The sequence below is a fragment of the Gossypium arboreum genome, chromosome 2 (assembly GCF_025698485.1).
Source record: "Gossypium arboreum isolate Shixiya-1 chromosome 2, ASM2569848v2, whole genome shotgun sequence".
Classification (NCBI taxonomy): domain Eukaryota; kingdom Viridiplantae; phylum Streptophyta; class Magnoliopsida; order Malvales; family Malvaceae; genus Gossypium; species Gossypium arboreum.
The window spans coordinates 7,732,141-7,748,634 of NC_069071.1; the positions used below are offsets into that span (position 1 = coordinate 7,732,141).

Sequence of the window (16,494 nt, forward strand, 5' to 3'; positions counted from 1 at the left end):
CATAAATGAACTGAACAAACTTTGTTTATGTTCGAAGCCTCAAAATTTTATTCATGTTAATTTATTTAGCTTAATAAACAAAATTTTATTCATGTTAATTTATTTAGCTTAATAAACAAACATAAACGAACAAAAATCGAATTATTCATGAACTGTTGATTTTAGAAGCTTTATTAGGGTGTAAAGATAAAAATCAATTCTTAACCATCTGACTAAAGGTAATGACATGTAAATAAAAAACACTTTCTGCATAAAGTGGTTTTCAAAAATAGGTAGGTCCACATGACACACCTCGTCAACAAAAATAGCCTATTTTTTTAAATAATAAAAAATTCAGTCTAAATTTCAAAATATTTTTTAAAATCAGCATCTACCGATAATTTAACCATTTTATTCATGTAAAGAAAACCAATATTAACCAAAATACATAACTTATGATAGTTTTAATTGAATAATCTGAATATCACGATTTTTTTTCATTCGTTGCTTACAACTTATCTCATACTTGCTACCTAAATTGCATCTCCTCCAGTCCCACACAATGGGGCATTAGAAACCGGCAGGGAATCCTCCTTTTCTAGGGTCACTAACTACCACAAGTTCTCCATGTCCCTTACCATCTAAATCATGAACTATAAATTGGCTCTCAGTTGTACTGGTTGCGCGTTCTAGGACATGCCCCTTCTTTCGAAGGTCTGTCCTGATTGTTTCAGGCACTTCAAAATGGTCACCAATCACACTTGTCCAATTCTCATACCTCACCACGTTGGGTATCAGCTGCATCAACACAAAATGGAAACTACATCAGATAATCAACAAAACCAAACCCAGAATGTAAATGGCAAGAGTTTTCAGCAAAAGAAAAAAAAACCTGATGGTAGACTCTTGGTGCCATGACAGACGAGAGTGGATCCATCCCCAGAGCAAAATGATTCAATAAAACCTGTGTAGTCGCAGCAATGATATTAGCTCCTCCACTTGCACCCACCACCGCTTTCAGCTTCTCATCCTGAAGAATCACGTGTGAAAAACCAAACTTTCCCTAAATGGATAGAAACCAATTATTTTTTTTAGATGTTAGTTTATGTTTGAAGCAGCAAACCTTCAAAACGATTGTGGGTGTCATAGACGATAATGGCCTTTTGCCAGGGTGGACAAAGTTGGGCGGTGCCGGCGGTGGGGTAACTCCGGAGCTATTGTTACTTGGCATGGAGAAGTCATCCATTTCATTATTGAGGACTATACCAGTACTTGGAGACAGTATTTTTGAACCAAAATATCCATTCACTGTATTAGTTATGGATACAACGTTTCGCTTGGTATCCACTATGGATACATGACTGGTGCCATGGTCATGGATCTGGTTCCACCTGCCAGGATGCAAAAATTTACCATCAAAGTTAATTCAGATGGAGAAAAGCAAGCATGGGATGTACAGAAACAGAGCATTATGGTTATTTAAAGGTTATTTGGTAATTGTGGTTTTACCTTCCACCATAGTAATTGGGGCCAAAAGTCCTGTTGTCATTAATGGTTTTTTTCAGCTCTAGTGCAAACTTGGGAGAGAGCATATCGGCTACTACTTTGGAAACCTTTACAAAATCAGGATCACCTAAATTCATCCTTACTGCAAATGCATGTTTCAATGCTTCTATTAGTCTATGGGTTCCAAGTGATCCTGAAAGGCCTGATGGGATTGCGTATTGAGCAAGAATGTTCAATACCTGTTACAAGAAGGTAAAAATCCCAATTTATCAGACTTTTTTATTACCATTAAAATCATAATGATGCTAAATGTCATGGTATTAAAGATGAACCATAATATACTTACTAGCATCATTGAAACTCCCCCTGACGAAGGCAGTGGCATGGTAATAATTTTAAGGCCTAGAATGTTAGCTGTAATGGGTTCCCTTACTTTAACTTTATACTTCTTCAAGTCAGTTATTGTCAGTATCCCACCAGCTTCCTGAATGTCGTTTACCAAATTAAATCCAATGGATCCATTATAGAAAGTTTCTACCCCATATACTGAAATCTTTCGAAGAGTTTTTGCTAGCTTCTTGTTATAACAAATGTCACCCACTTTCAAAAGATCCCCATTTGATGTGAAGACTTCTCGAAGCCCCTTATCTGCCATGATTGCTGATTTCGAGCTTTCCATCTGCATGTGGAGATATGGAGAAATTTTGAACCCTTTTCGAGCAAGATTCTCAGCTGGTTTCACCAGTCTTTTCCACGGAAGCCTTCCATGTTGGTTCCAAGCTTGGTGAAGGCCTGCAAGTTGCCCTGGCACTCCGATGGAGAGACCACCCTTGGCTTTGCGATTAGCATTGCCTGCATACATGTTCTGAATATGGAGAAAATTGGAGTGATTAAAGAAGTAAAAACACAAAAAACAGATGGGTATTCAACATATGAAAAAAATTAGTATTAGGTGGTGTGAACCTGGGAAGCTTTCATTGGAGCTGTTTCCCTCATGTCAAACACGTGTGCTTTCCCATTTGCTTCTCTGAATAGCATGAAGGCTCCTCCACCTAAGCCACTTGATCCTGGGCTTACAACCCCCAAGCAAAGGGAAACAGCCACCGCTGCATCGACGGCATGACCTCTGTGCCGGAGAACATTCAACCCAATCGTCGAACATCGGCCATCATCAGCAGCAACTGCGCCATGACGTGCAACAATTTGCTGACGTCTCCGTTTCGTGGAGGCACTTGCACCATCCTCAGTTGAAGTTGCAGGGGAGACCAGGAAGAAGAGGAGTGCAACGGTGATCCACAACATCAATGTCATTACTGCAATATTCAAAGATCATTCATATTGAAACAAATAAAGAAAAAAATTCAAACATAAAAAGACAGTAAACAAACAAAAAATGCATTACAGAAAAATACATGATCAGGCATTTACATTAATTGGGAAGGGGATTTAAAGATCATGTTTGAATAAATTCAGGTCAACCTCTTCGTATTTTTAACATCTGTAGAATTTCTTCTATTTACTTTAAGGAGTATGTGCCCTCGATCTGCAAGAGCAGTGAATACCCCTCGAACCATGGCGTAATTTTGAGCACTCACTCGACATTGCAGAACCTTTGGAAGATTGGTAATTTTGTTAGTTCAAAATCAACTAAGACACGAACGAGAATAGAATAGATGAATATTTGGAAAGGTGAAACCCCAAGTTTCAAGAAGAGATGGAGTTTGGGCGACGGAGAGTTTCAAACAAAAATGTAGACAGAAACAATTTCGACAAATACTTGTTCTCCATTTAATTAGAAAATACTTTCTATTTTTAGTTTCACACCAAGTATACACTACACACATTGATTACATGGATAAAATGCAGACATGTGGTGCGTTGTTATAAGTTGAAGTGTTATTTTTTTATTTAACAATAATAATAATGTTTTTTAATTGTATAAGTAGTTTTTTTTTTCTTTACTATCATTAAGGAATAATTTTACTATCAACGAAATTTAATGAAAGTACATGTTGTCCATTTCGTTGTTTCTCTTGTTAACATGTGGTTGTTTTTTAGTTGTTGTTCAATGGTGACAAATTGGAGGTTCTCAACGGCTTTAAATGTTGTTTTAGTGCGTTCAAGAATGATGTTGGTCTTCAATAACTTACAAGCAAAAATATTGTGAGACTTTAAAATTAAAAAAATAATATTGGACAAAACAATAGCGCGGAAGATAAGAATTCTAGCCTAAAATTTGCTAGCAAACATGAAGCTTCGAATGGATAGCAATTGGAATCCATTATAGTTCTTAACACTGGTTGCTACTCGAGTCATATCCTTCTATCACAATAGGGAGAAGTGATCACCAAAGGTTGAGAAAAGGTTGATTCTTTGATTGAAAAGTCTGAGATGAATGAGCAGAGATAGGTGCTGAGAATCGAAAGATAAAGATCAGGAATTATTATAATGGCCCCTATAGGACATGGATTAGATCCTCGAAAGATAAGTTTATTTCTCGATTTTCATATAACCCAAAAGGTACATGTTAAAGCAATGTAGAAATTTCTTGAATTGTGAGAGTTGGTACAATTTCCTTGGAGCCATTGTAAAATCTAATTGGAGATAGATGAGTTGGTAAGAGAGTCGAAGCGAACTAATTTCTCATCTCCTCCATGTATGGGGACTGTTTTACAAAGGAGATCAAAGGCTCTCTTGGTGTCAAGAGATTTATGGGACTTATTTTGATCCCAAATGATGAGATGAGGATAGAGGTAGGTTTGTGTTGGAACATTTTCAATAATATTTATATATAGCATTTCAATAACTATAAATGAAAAGATGTAATAAATCAAAAGTTATATCTTTTGCTTATTGTTTAAGAGTTATATTTAATTTTTGACAAAGAATTATAACTATTCAAACAATATTACTTGAATAGTTATATTATTAGATGAAAATTCTTATAAATAGAAATAAGATTTCATTTCAAACTATACTAATAAGTTTTAAAATTCTATCTTTGCTCCATCTTCTAATATTATTATATTGTTTTATAAAAATTACTGTAGAATTTCTTTATAGAAATTGATTTTTCATTTATATTGGCTAGTGCTTAGTGGACTATTTTCATTAGTGTAAAAATAGTAATCGGATTTCTTTGTATCTTTTAGGTTTATTTGCTTGAAACTCATTTGCACATCGAGTATAAGTAGGGCGAATAGAAACTTAGAAGATATTGACTTGATACACGCCTTAAAATCTCATCATATTTCTTGGTCTTCTGTTCAAGTTGTTGTTCGTGTTCCATTCGTGTATTCGTGATTTTTCTTAGCGAAGTTTTTGTACTAACAGCTTGAACTTGGAAGTCGGAGTCATATGGTTCAACAGTGTCCAACTCTTTCTTCCACCCCAGAACTAAACACCCTTTCCTCTGTTACAAATATCCTTACCTAGTAAAATGCCTTTCCAGACCCAAGAGTAAGAAGGTTTTGGATTAACAGATTCAAAGGGGGTGTGACTGCAATATTGAGCTCTAAGAACTTTTGAGAGCATACAATTTTGGCCCGTCATTATTCGCCTTGCGACTTTCGAGAGGAGGGCTTCATTTAGTCTTACGGATTTCCAAGCCCCCTTGTGAGATGGGAGCGCAAAGCTTATCCCATTGACAAGGATGAAATTGCCAAGTGTTTGTGTCGTGACCCTACTAGAAGGCCCTAATTGTCTTATCAATTTCATCACAAATGTTCGTGGGGGCTTGAAAGTAGAAAGGGGAAGAGGGAAAGCAAAGTTAGAGTGGATTTAATAAGAGTGAGCCTCCCATCCAACAACGGGCATTTTGTCCTCCATGAAGCTAGCTTGCTGTTAATCTTATATAGAAGTCGTAAAAGAACTCTTTCTTCTTATGCAATAGCTCAAGCCTCAAATACCTTCCAGAAAAGTTAAAACTTTTTTGGCTAAAGATGCCACTAAACCATCTCTTCACATGTTGCTTGGTAGAAGGACTGAGAAAGAGCTCGAACTTAGCAAAATTTATTTGGAGACATGAGAGAGAGCAACATCTTGTAAGCAAGGCCTCGAGAGATTTGCAAGTCTGTAGAGAAGCATTAAAAAAAATGTAGCAGTCATCTGTAAAGAGAAGATGATTAATAGGGGGCATTTTTAGATATCTTAGTTCCACATAAGGATCCATTTTCATTAGCTTTTTGAAGCATGAACGAAAGAATATTCATGCACAGAACAAAAAGATAAGGGGAAAGAGAATTACAAGTAGTTTCAAGCTAAACATAGATGCCAGTAGAAAAGTGCTGATGGAAATTTGATGGGGCTTGGAGCAGATTAACGTGATATTGTAGATGGTCTCTAACAGGAAATTAGGATATCCTGATTAAATATATATTTCACTCTCAATTATTTTGATTAAATAATGATCATAAGATTATAATCTCACACATGCGACCTGAATTTCATCACCCACAATCCGACTAAACGTGGGTATTAGAAACCGGCAGGGAACCCTCCTTTTCTAGGGTCACTAACTGCCACAAGTTCTCCATTTCCCTTCAAACCATCTAAATTATGAACTATAAATTGGCTAACACTTAAACTGGCTGGACCTTGTAGTATATGTCCCTTCTTTTGAAGGTCTTTCCTGATTGTTTCAGGCACTTCAAAATGGTCGCCAATCACATTTGTCGAGTTCTCATACTTCACAACATTGGGTATCAGCTACATCAACACACAAAGAAAATAATATCAGATAGGGGTGAGCATTCGATCGAATCGAATCGAATCGAATGAAAAAATTTCGAGTTAATCGATTTGACGAATCATATTTTATCATCTTAATTTGATTTGAAATTTTCTCGAATCGAGTCGAGTGAGATGGAATTCGAATCGAATCGAATTGAATTTATTTGTTCGAGTTAAATTTTAAAAAATAATTTTGGGTCCTTGTAATAACTGTCATCCATCATAATAAAATTTATCCACCTTAATCAAAATTTTTATTAACTTTCATCACTTCATAATTTATTTATTAATCTTTTATATACGGGTTAACTTATTTGCTTGCTTAGTTTTTTCAATTATCTTTACATTCTTGTCACTATATATTTTAGAATTAAAAATATATTAAATGTAAAAATATGATTTTTAATAAAAGTTATTTTAAAGATAAAATGTGAATACCAATATAAAATTTTAACATGAATATTTAATGGCATAATTAATAATTTAATTTTAATATAAATATTCAATATGACTAAATAATTTAATAATATAAATAATATAAAATGTGAAATTTAATTTAATAATATAAATATTAGATATAAATAAAATTATTACTATTTATGTTTAGTGATTTTTTGGGATAATTTTAATTTTTTATTTGAGAGTAAAAGGTGAGAAGTAAAAATTTAGGAGGAAAATAAAAAGTTTTGGGGGATAAAAGTTTGAGGGAAAGTAAATAGGACGAGTAAAATTTTGGAGGGAAAATATTAAAAAAAAATTGGGGGGGGATGGATTTGGGGAAGATGGGAGGTGGAATTGGAAGGAAGTAAAAGTTTTAGGGGGAAAGTAGGAGGGAGTAAAAATTATGGGGGAAAATAAAAAATTTTGAGAAAAAGTAAATGGGAGAGTAAAATTTTGGTGAGATATGGATTTTGGTAGATTGGGAGGTTGGGATAGAAGGGGAGTAAAAGTTTTGGGGGGAAAGTAGGAAGGAGTAAAAATTTTGAGGGAAAAGTAAAAAGGTTTGGGAGTTTAGGGTAAAAATGTAAAATACTATAGTTTAATATTCGAATTATTCGAATTATTTGAGTTATTCGAATTCGAAAACTCAACTCGATTCGAACTCGAAATTCGAAAAAAAAATCGAGTTGACTCGAATAACTCGATTCGTTTAACTCGAAATTCGATTTTTTTTCAATTTTTTCGAGTCGAATCGAGTTTTGCTCACCTTTTATCAGATAAATCAAGAAAACCAAACCCAGATTGTAAATGACAAGAGTGTTATGCAAAAAAAAACCTGATGGTAGACCCTTGGTGCCATGACAGACGAGAGTTGATCCATCCCAAGAGCAAAATGGTTCAAAAAAACCTGTGTAGTCCCAGCGATGATATTAGCTCCTCCACTTGCACCCACCACCGCTTTCAGCTTCTCATCCTGAAGAATCACATGTGTGAAAAACCCATCATTTTTTTAGATGTTAGATTATGTTTTGAAGCAGCAAACCTTCAAAATGATTGTGGGTGTCATAGAAGATAAGGGCCTTTTGCCAGGGCGGACGAAGTTGGATGGTGCCGGCGGTGGGGTATCTTTTGAGCTATTGTTACTCGGCATGGAGAAGTCATCCATTTCATTATTGAGGACTATACCAGTACTTGGTGACAGTATTTTTGAACCAAAGAATGCATTCACTGTATTAGTTATTGCTACAGCGTTTCTGTTGGTATCCACTATGGATACATGACTGGTGCCATGATCATCGATCTGGTTCCACCTGCCAGGATGCAAAATTTTTAACATCAAAGTTAATTGAGATGGAGAAAAGCAAGCATGTTTATTTAAAGGTTATTTGGTTACAGTTGTTTTACCTTCCACCATAGTACTTGGGACCAAAAGTCATGTTGTCATGAATGGTTTTCTTTAACTCGTGTGCAAACTTGGGAGAGAGCATATCGGCTACAACTTGGGAAACATTTACAAAATCAGGATCACCTAAGTTCATCCTTACTGCAAATGCATGTTTCAATGCTTCTATTAGTCTATGGGTTCCAAGTGATCCTGTAAGGCCGGTTGGGATTGCATATTGGGCGAGAATGTTCAATATCTATTACAATAAGATTAAAAAAAAAAAAACCAAGCTATCAAACTCTGACAATATCTTACAAATTGATGTTAATTGTGACAGAAAGCATGAACCAGAGTATACTTACTAGTGTCATCGAAACTCCCCCTGAGGAAGGCGGTGGCATGCTAAGAATTTTAAGGCCTAGTACGTTAGCTGTGATGGGTTCCCTCATTTTAACTTCATACTTCTTCAAGTCAGTTAATGTGAGTATCCCCCCAGCTTTTTGAACATCTTTTACTAAATTAAACCCGATGGATCCATTATAGAAAGCGTGTACCCCACATACTGAAATCTTTCGAAGAGTTCTTGCTAGCTTCTTGTTATAACAAATATCACCAACTTTCAAAAGCTCCCCATTTGATGTGAAGACTTCTCGAAGCCCCTTATCTGCCATGATTGCTGATTTCGAACTTTCCATCTGCATTTGGAGATATGGAGAAACTTTGAACCCTTTTCGGGCAAGACTCTCAGCTGGTTTCACCAGTCTTTTCCATGGAAGTTTTCCATGTTGTTTCCAAGATTTGTGAAGGCCTGCAAGTTGCCCTGGTACTCCAATAGAGAGACCACCATTGGCTTTTAGATTAGCATTGCCTGCATACATGTTCTGGATATGGAGAAAAATGGAGTAATTAATGAAGAAAAAACAAACAAATAAACAGATGGATATTCAACATATGGAAATGCCAATCAATTTGCTGTTCACCTGAGAGGCTTTCATTGGAGCTATTTCTCTCATGTCAAATACTTGTGCTTTCCCATTAGCTTCTCTAATTAACATGAAGGCTCCTCCACCTATGCCACTTGATCCCGGGCTTACAACCCCCAAGCAAAGGGAAGCAGCCACCGCTGCATCGACGGCATGGCCTCCGTTCCAGAGAATATTCATCCCGATCGTCGAACATCGGCCATCGTCGGCGGCAACTGCGCCTTGACGTGCAACGATTTGCTCACGTCTCTGTTTAGTGGAAGCAATTGCACCATCTACCTCTGTTGAAGTAGCAGGGGAGACCACGAAGAAGAGAAGTGAAATGGTGATCCACAACATTACTGCAATATTGGGTAAATCATGACCTGCTTGAGTTCAACACCAGAAATAAGCATGATTCATACAAATTCACAGCCCTTCTCCGTCTATCAAAGATTAATATTTTAAACATGAACACCTACACTAAGTAGCCTTGTACTTACATATTTACATAGTAGAACAACGACATTTATTTCCTCTCCATTTATGTATTTAATGTAGGATTCTCTTTTCAAACTTTTCCTTCTTTAGCACTCGCCACTCGACATTTGGCTATTGAAATGCATGCATCATATTCATCTGATTAAATAAAATAAAGAGAAACAGAAATGGGCTTTGAATTCGATTCTCTTCTTCTTGTTCTACTAAAAAATAAATGCATCATAGGAAAATACGCATGATCAGGCATTTTCACCAATGGAGGAGAGGGGAGGGGGATTTAAAAATCATGTTTCAGCCTTATTTGATCTGGGAATATATGTATATATAAACACCCTATAATAACCTTGCCATCATACTCAGAAAGATAATAGAAAGCTACTGAAGCATGCAAGCATGGCAGTGCCAACATTTCAGTAAAACAATATGAAATGAAAACTACAAGTCAAAGCAAATGAAAGGATATTTCTTACATGATGTAGAAATAGTGGTAGTAGTCTTCCTCATCTCTTTCCTTTGTGTTTCTTTCTCCTTTGAAAAATATTAAGTTTGAGTTTAACTCTTGTACTACAGATCTCATGGATATCATATTATCATGGATCAATTGGTTTGGCTTAAAATATTATCCAAGGGACAAATGTGATTGATGCCATTTTAATTTCCAATTTAATAAGACAGCAGCACATGGAATAATATGTATCATCTTCTTCCTGTCCAAAAATGTCAATGTTCTCTTTTGTTAAATGTTAGATGCTTGATTTAAAAACCAATCTAATTTGTTTGGAGTATTGTTTTCATCCAATTACCTATCTAGTTTTGGATGTTTTGCCATTTGTCCAAAACATACTATACATTTTCTTCTAGTACTTACTATATTTTTAAGCACACTTGCACTTATTTACCTAACTACAAAGATAGTATAAAAATAATTATTAAATAAATTATTGCATAATGCATTTAGCTCTTAAACTTCAAAATATTTTAATTAGGTTTTCAAAGTCTCGAATATTACCTATTAAAAACAAAAGAATGTACTCTTTCTAGATTTTAGAAATTGATTTTGTATTTGTTGCAATTATTATAGGTTCATATTATATACACCTCTCCAACCCTTAAATAGAAAACTAATGCACTTCAATACACTCGAACCTACATTCTCTTATATTAACAATAATACTAATACCAATCAAGTTAAAACTCAATCGACATCATGTGGAACTAAATTAAATCCTACAAAACATATTTTGGCTTACTTGACTAACATATAGGTCTTTAAAATAGTTGTGAAAATGTATCTAACACTAGTTCAAAAAGAAAAAAATAATTTATTCCATATACATTTACACCTAAAGGAAAATCTAACCTAATTTTACTAAAAATCCTAAGTTCCATTTTCCTGATCATGATATTCCATTTTCTCCTCAAACACCATTGACTTCAAAACCCACAATTGATACCCTAAAAACATTGCTATAAAATCCCATAATTCAAAATGATTTCTAAACCCATAACTTGAAGAGATTGAAAACCCATCATAACTAGAAATAAATCATTAAGTGATCTAACCTTAGACCATAAGAATAGTAAACTAAAAAATGTCTTTTTTTCATCCATCTCGAACTCAAAAACTAGAAAGGATAAATATTCAATTATATTGTTATTGTGGGTTGAGAGCTTTAACCTGCAACTTCAACGCTTTGTGGAATAAAGGAAGAAATTTTTTTGGATTAATATTCGTCTTCTTTTTTGTTTTTGTTGAGAAATTTTTATTTGGGTATTATGATTTGTGAGATGAGAATGAGTTGTAATACAAGATTTATAGTTAGTGAAATTACTGTTTATAAAGTTTGGAGCTTAGGGTGGATATAACTTTTTTTTTTTTCTTTTTTATGTTTAAATTGATGTTGAATTATGAGATTATATCTCGATTGTTAAATTTGTTAGAAAATTGTTTGTTGGGAAATTATTGATGTTTGAAGTTTTTATTGAAGTTGCGTAAAAGTAATTAAGATTATTGTTGAAATAGGTTTAGGGGTGTTATTAATTTATGGTTTTTTTTTCGAGAAGTGAAGAATAGCAGAACAACAAAACAATGGAACATTTTTGTTTAATTCATCAACACAATATGTTACTAAGAAAGAATAGGCAATTGGGAATTAACAACAATGAGCCACAACAATTGGTTAATAATAAGGAATTCTAAACTATGCGAATGAAAGCTATGCGGTTAAAAAAGAAGACGATAAGATACCTGTCAATTATTTCAAAAAAGAACTATTATATTTGTGTATAAATTGAGCTTATTTGTCACCTGGGTTATGCTTTTGTTATACATTTTCTGTTAGCAATTTGGTTCAATATTACCAAAGGTTTTGATTAATGGCATATGTAATTGATGTGAACATTGGAATTTGTTATGGAATTTTTCAATTTATTGCATTGGTGTAAACTCTCATTCCCTACATTACCTGCTTCCCCCTCTTAGTAAATCTTGTTAGTATCCATTATGTCAAGGCAATTGGTTTGGTTGAAGTAGGTGGGGAATGGTCTATTGAAATACCTTATTCAGTTGAAGGAGTTGACTGTAACGAAGTAGTTTTTGTTTTGTATAGAGAGACAATAAAGAAACCCTACACACACATACATATCAGGTGCTATTTACGCTAGTCAAACAAGGAAAACAATCATCATTTACCTCAACATATGTTGTTGCATTCAATGCTTTTGCTGGAGACTTGTTTCTTAAGGTGTGCATAGGTAGTCTGTAAGAGGATAATATCCCACAATCCTACAAAGTTTTGAATCAATTCTATGGGAACATGTGAAGAGGGTCTAACTTGTTTTTGGAGGCTTACCTAAACGATAATTCTTGCTAGCATCAATGCTATTGTTGGAGTTGTAGGATCTAGTTCTACCAAAGTTGATACACTTGTTGGTGGAGTTACAGGTACTGATGGAACTGGAGTTGATGATGCTACATGAGATGTAAGAATTGTTGTTTCTAAGGGAAACAAATAAAATATAGTTAAATGAAAACAGAACAAAGAAAACATTTGTTTTGGTTGAGAAGCACTTACAGTAGATTTTGAACGTTTCCAAAGGTTGTGTTATACTTCAAAGCATTAATGATACCTTATCTTCCTTCCCCTCCTAGATGGTTTGGCACCACCACTTTATTCACCCTCCTTTAATCTATACATATATATATTGAATTAAAGTCCAAAGTATCTTCCTCATGCTGCATATGGCACACACCCATCGTTCATTTTATTTTATTTTTTTTATTTTTTTTTACATTTTGTAAAAGTGGTTAATTTTCAATTTCGGTCCTTCTAATATGCTTAAATTCAAGATTTGTCCTTATACTTTAATTTCTAACATAATTTGGTCTCTATGTTGTTATAATGTTAGTGATTAGTTTAATATTTTATAATGTAATTAATTACTTCAAATAGATAATATTGTTTACTTTTCAATTAAAATGTTATGTGATTATATATCTTGTGAAAGTAGCTTTATAAATCCAAAAAGCAGAGGGATCAAATTCTTGAAAATAAAAGTAAGAGAACTAAATTCCAAATACACGAAGTGTAGAAACCTAGTGTCACGGTTGTTTGAACCAATCAAGGTATCAGTCCGAAGAGAAGCATCAAAGTAGTTAACATGCAAACCAGTACAAACTGGTTGAACCAAGTTAAAAAAACGATTAAACTAGTTGTCATTTTTAAAATATTTTTTAATGATTTGTTCAATTGAACCAGTGAACTGATTAGTTCGACCATCGGTTCAGTTTTGAAAATCTTACTTAGAGTATATTTTAATTTTCAAAATTTTACCCTATAATATAAACAAATAATCAACCCAACATAAAATGTAGATAACTTTAATTGTTGCCATGCATTTTACTTTTAATTGGGGCTGAAGCGAAGGCATGTTTGTTATCGTCCAAAATCTCTCACTAGGCACAACAATGAAGATATAACCATACAATTTTTTTTTATAAATTACTAGAAGAGAGTAAAATTTTAATAACAAGCGGCTAATACGATTCGAATCTATATTACACCTAAAACAATAAACACCCAGATATAATATTTTTTATTACACTAACAATGCTTCATCTATAAAAGATGTGACATAATGCTACCAAATTTTGTTCCAGCATTTAATGCCTAAACCCCGCGAATACATCAAGTCAAACATCGTCAAAAGTCTAGTTATTTGCATTTACTTGCATTTTCCACATAAAAACGCCGCTAAACATGAATGTTCATTTAATCTGCCCCTTTGTTTCAGCGACGTTTTCAAGTGCAATCGCCGCTAAAACCTTCATTATGCCCAACACCTTCGTCCTTCCTCCCAAAACACAAACCCCAAATTTAATTTCAAATCCTAAAGCAGCGACGGCTCTATATCTCCATCCGGTTCTCTTTACCTCAATATCTATTGTGTTTTAACAATTTCATAAGTTGATTTCTTCCACAAGCCAAAATTTTAGCATTTTAAAGTAGTAATGGTTAACGATCGTAGGATTTTAGCATTTTAGTATTCCCTCCCATAAGTTGATTTCTTCCACAAGCCAAAATTTCATAAGAATGGTAGGATTTTGTAAACTGTAATGATCGTAGTTTCGTATACTGTAACTTGGAGAAATGGAGCTTATTATGGTTTTAGCATAAGATAAATCTCTAACGTGGTTCAGAGTCGACTGATTAAGCTTTACTGTCTACTTTTCATTGCTTTGCAAAAGATTTTTGAATCATCTGAGCTTGTTTAGTGTTTTCTACGTTCAATCATGCTTAATTTACGGTCATTTTATAATTAGAACTGTGGCTTGTATTCTGGGTCTGAAATCTGCATTTTTCACCTCTGCAGTAAGAACAAGTTTTACGTTTTGCTCTGATATTATCTCTATTATCTGCCAATTATTTGATGAAATGCATTCTTATTTTTAACTTCCTTGCAATTCTCTACACAAAAACATCTGAATTTTCTCTATTCTCCAGCATTTGTATAACTTTTGGCTTCAATTATACCGAAAATGATAGAATCACTTTTCTCGGAAACTTGCAATGTCTTGGTTCCATAATTGAAAATAGATCATTTTTTGTGTATGTTTTGCATCTTTCTTACCATCTGACATCTAATCAAGTGGCTTAGATTTCTTAAGCATCTTACTTCCTCCTAGAACCCCATCTTGGACTCATTGACCAAGAGTTTTCACTTCATTCCCGATATGTGGGATCGATCCACAGCATAGCCTGTGTGATAATTTAGTACGAATGTAGGTGTGTGAGTTGTACTTGAAATAAAAATAAAAAAAATCTTACTTCCTCCTAAGTGGCTACATCTAAAGCTAATGCTAATGCTAATGCTAAAAACAACTCAAATGATATGTCATATACCCTTTTTTTTATAGTGGTTTCTTTTCATTTTAGTTTCAAATTTGAGATATACTGTGCTTGTCTTCATTGCTTGTGTTGTTACCTACTACAATCCAACACATATGGTAAGCATTTTTCATTATTTATAGGTGAAAACAAAAGAAAAAAAAATTGCCGAGTATTAAATTAAGCAGCTGCACAATCAGTCAGTTCATATAGTATGCAGGATACTGAAAATGAAGTGTTCACTGAAATTACTAAAAGAGAAAGGAACAGAGGGATCCGAGGTATTGGAATAGGTCCCCTGCCATCTTGCTACTTTGAGCGAAATACTTGGTTGTCTATAGAAGAAGTTGATGAAATTGAGAGAAGAAGTGAATTTTATGAAAGCAAACCTGGCCAGAATGCAAGCAGAAAGAGAAGTAGACATGGCCAAAATGCAAGCACATGAAGAAGAAATGAAGAGAAAATATCAGGAAATGCAGTCATAGATTCAGGTTATTTCAAGTTTCATGCAACAGAACTCCAAAAACCCATCATTTCAGGTTCTATTTTTATTCACGTTGTTAATTGTTTAATAGGGTAATTAGGGCGGTGATGAAGGTGGTGCAGAAATCGACAGTAAACCAGTTTGATTCCAACTGTAACGGAGAGATTCTATCTTTTGTATTTTGTTCAAAAGTGTTGAGAAAGACCCATCTATGATGAAGTTTGAATTTTAAAACTTGAATATTTCCTCTCAACTTGTATGTTTCATGGTATTCAAAGCAGAAATTAGTGTTAATTCTTTATTAACACTAAAAAATTAGACAGAAGACTATATAACACCATGCTAATTTCTAACATCTTTTTCCATTGAAATATAAAATTATGTATACACAAAAACCAAAAACGGTGAATCCGGATGGGATCGGGGAATTGAACCCGACGTGAATCGAACACGCAACCTTCTGATCTGGAGTCAGACGCGCTACCATTGCGCCACGGATCCTACGGTCCTAGCGACCTTAGCTTATTACATATAATCCTTAGTTATGAATACACTTGCAAGATAGATTTTTTTAATTAAAAGTATATAAAATATCCACATAAAAGAGACGTATTAATTAAATTTAACTTATATGATGTTTACATCTGCATTTATATCAGATTGAAATATCTAATTAAATTAAATATATTTTAATTAAAAATAAATTAATAAAGGCTAAGTAATATAATAGTAGTGTTATTTAGTTTTCCTTAGTGGAAATTGCCAACCAGTTTGTTGGGAGAATTAAAAAGACATACAACCACATGCGAATCTAGAGGCTGGATCTGCCTTAAAATAAGAAATTGTTCTTTAGATCTTTAAAATTTTAAAATTTTAAATTTATAAAAATAAAATTACATTTTAACCTTTTAAAATTAATTTAATCTTTTAAAAATTATAAAAATATAAACTATAAAAAATTAAAATTTCATTCGACCCTAAAAGCTAATTCTCGCTTCTCCCTTCTCCCTACGTACAACTAATCAACCGGTAATAACCACCCATCAAAGAACGTGTTATGGTCACAACATAATTAACAATACTTCACTCTTAGGGACACGTTCGGAAATTGTAAACATC

General features: G+C 33.9%; 3 protein-coding genes and 1 non-coding gene across 13 annotated transcripts; all 4 read right to left on the minus strand.

The window, feature by feature from the left end:
• Window positions 1-756: 756 nt before the first annotated feature.
• Window positions 757-1,840, minus strand: LOC108465475 (putative inactive glutathione hydrolase 4). Its single transcript, XM_053025292.1, has 4 exons — window positions 1,832-1,840; window positions 1,489-1,724; window positions 1,103-1,370; window positions 757-1,009 (listed from the first exon to the last, which is right to left on the minus strand). Exons 1-4 carry the CDS (start codon window positions 1,838-1,840, stop codon window positions 800-802), a joined length of 723 nt encoding a protein of 240 aa, XP_052881252.1. The 3' UTR covers window positions 757-799.
• A 100-nt stretch (window positions 1,841-1,940) lies between these two features.
• Window positions 1,941-2,796, minus strand: LOC128284190 (glutathione hydrolase 2-like). The gene is made up of 3 exons (XM_053021997.1): window positions 2,449-2,796; window positions 2,083-2,350; window positions 1,941-1,969 (listed from the first exon to the last, which is right to left on the minus strand). Exons 1-3 carry the CDS (start codon window positions 2,794-2,796, stop codon window positions 1,941-1,943), a joined length of 645 nt encoding a protein of 214 aa, XP_052877957.1.
• A 3,066-nt stretch (window positions 2,797-5,862) lies between these two features.
• Window positions 5,863-12,708, minus strand: LOC108466564 (glutathione hydrolase 1-like). Of its 10 annotated transcripts, none has more exons than XM_017766937.2 (10): window positions 12,579-12,708; window positions 12,357-12,475; window positions 12,197-12,263; window positions 9,975-10,032; window positions 9,022-9,389; window positions 8,404-8,922; window positions 8,062-8,297; window positions 7,700-7,967; window positions 7,493-7,630; window positions 5,863-6,192 (listed from the first exon to the last, which is right to left on the minus strand). In XM_017766937.2, exons 3-10 carry the CDS (start codon window positions 12,254-12,256, stop codon window positions 5,962-5,964), a joined length of 1,878 nt encoding a protein of 625 aa, XP_017622426.1. In that variant the 5' UTR covers window positions 12,257-12,263; window positions 12,357-12,475; window positions 12,579-12,708; the 3' UTR covers window positions 5,863-5,961. The 10 variants fall into 10 exon arrangements, with proteins under 10 accessions (XP_017622426.1, XP_017622423.1, XP_052880051.1 ...); XM_017766934.2 differs by having other exon boundaries at window positions 12,197-12,289; XM_053024091.1 differs by having other exon boundaries at window positions 12,357-12,460; window positions 12,579-12,705.
• Window positions 12,709-15,804: 3,096 nt separating this feature from the next.
• TRNAW-CCA (transfer RNA tryptophan (anticodon CCA)) lies at window positions 15,805-15,876 on the minus strand. The gene has a single exon. It is a non-coding gene; the product is annotated as a tRNA-Trp (tRNA).
• Window positions 15,877-16,494: the final 618 nt, after the last annotated feature.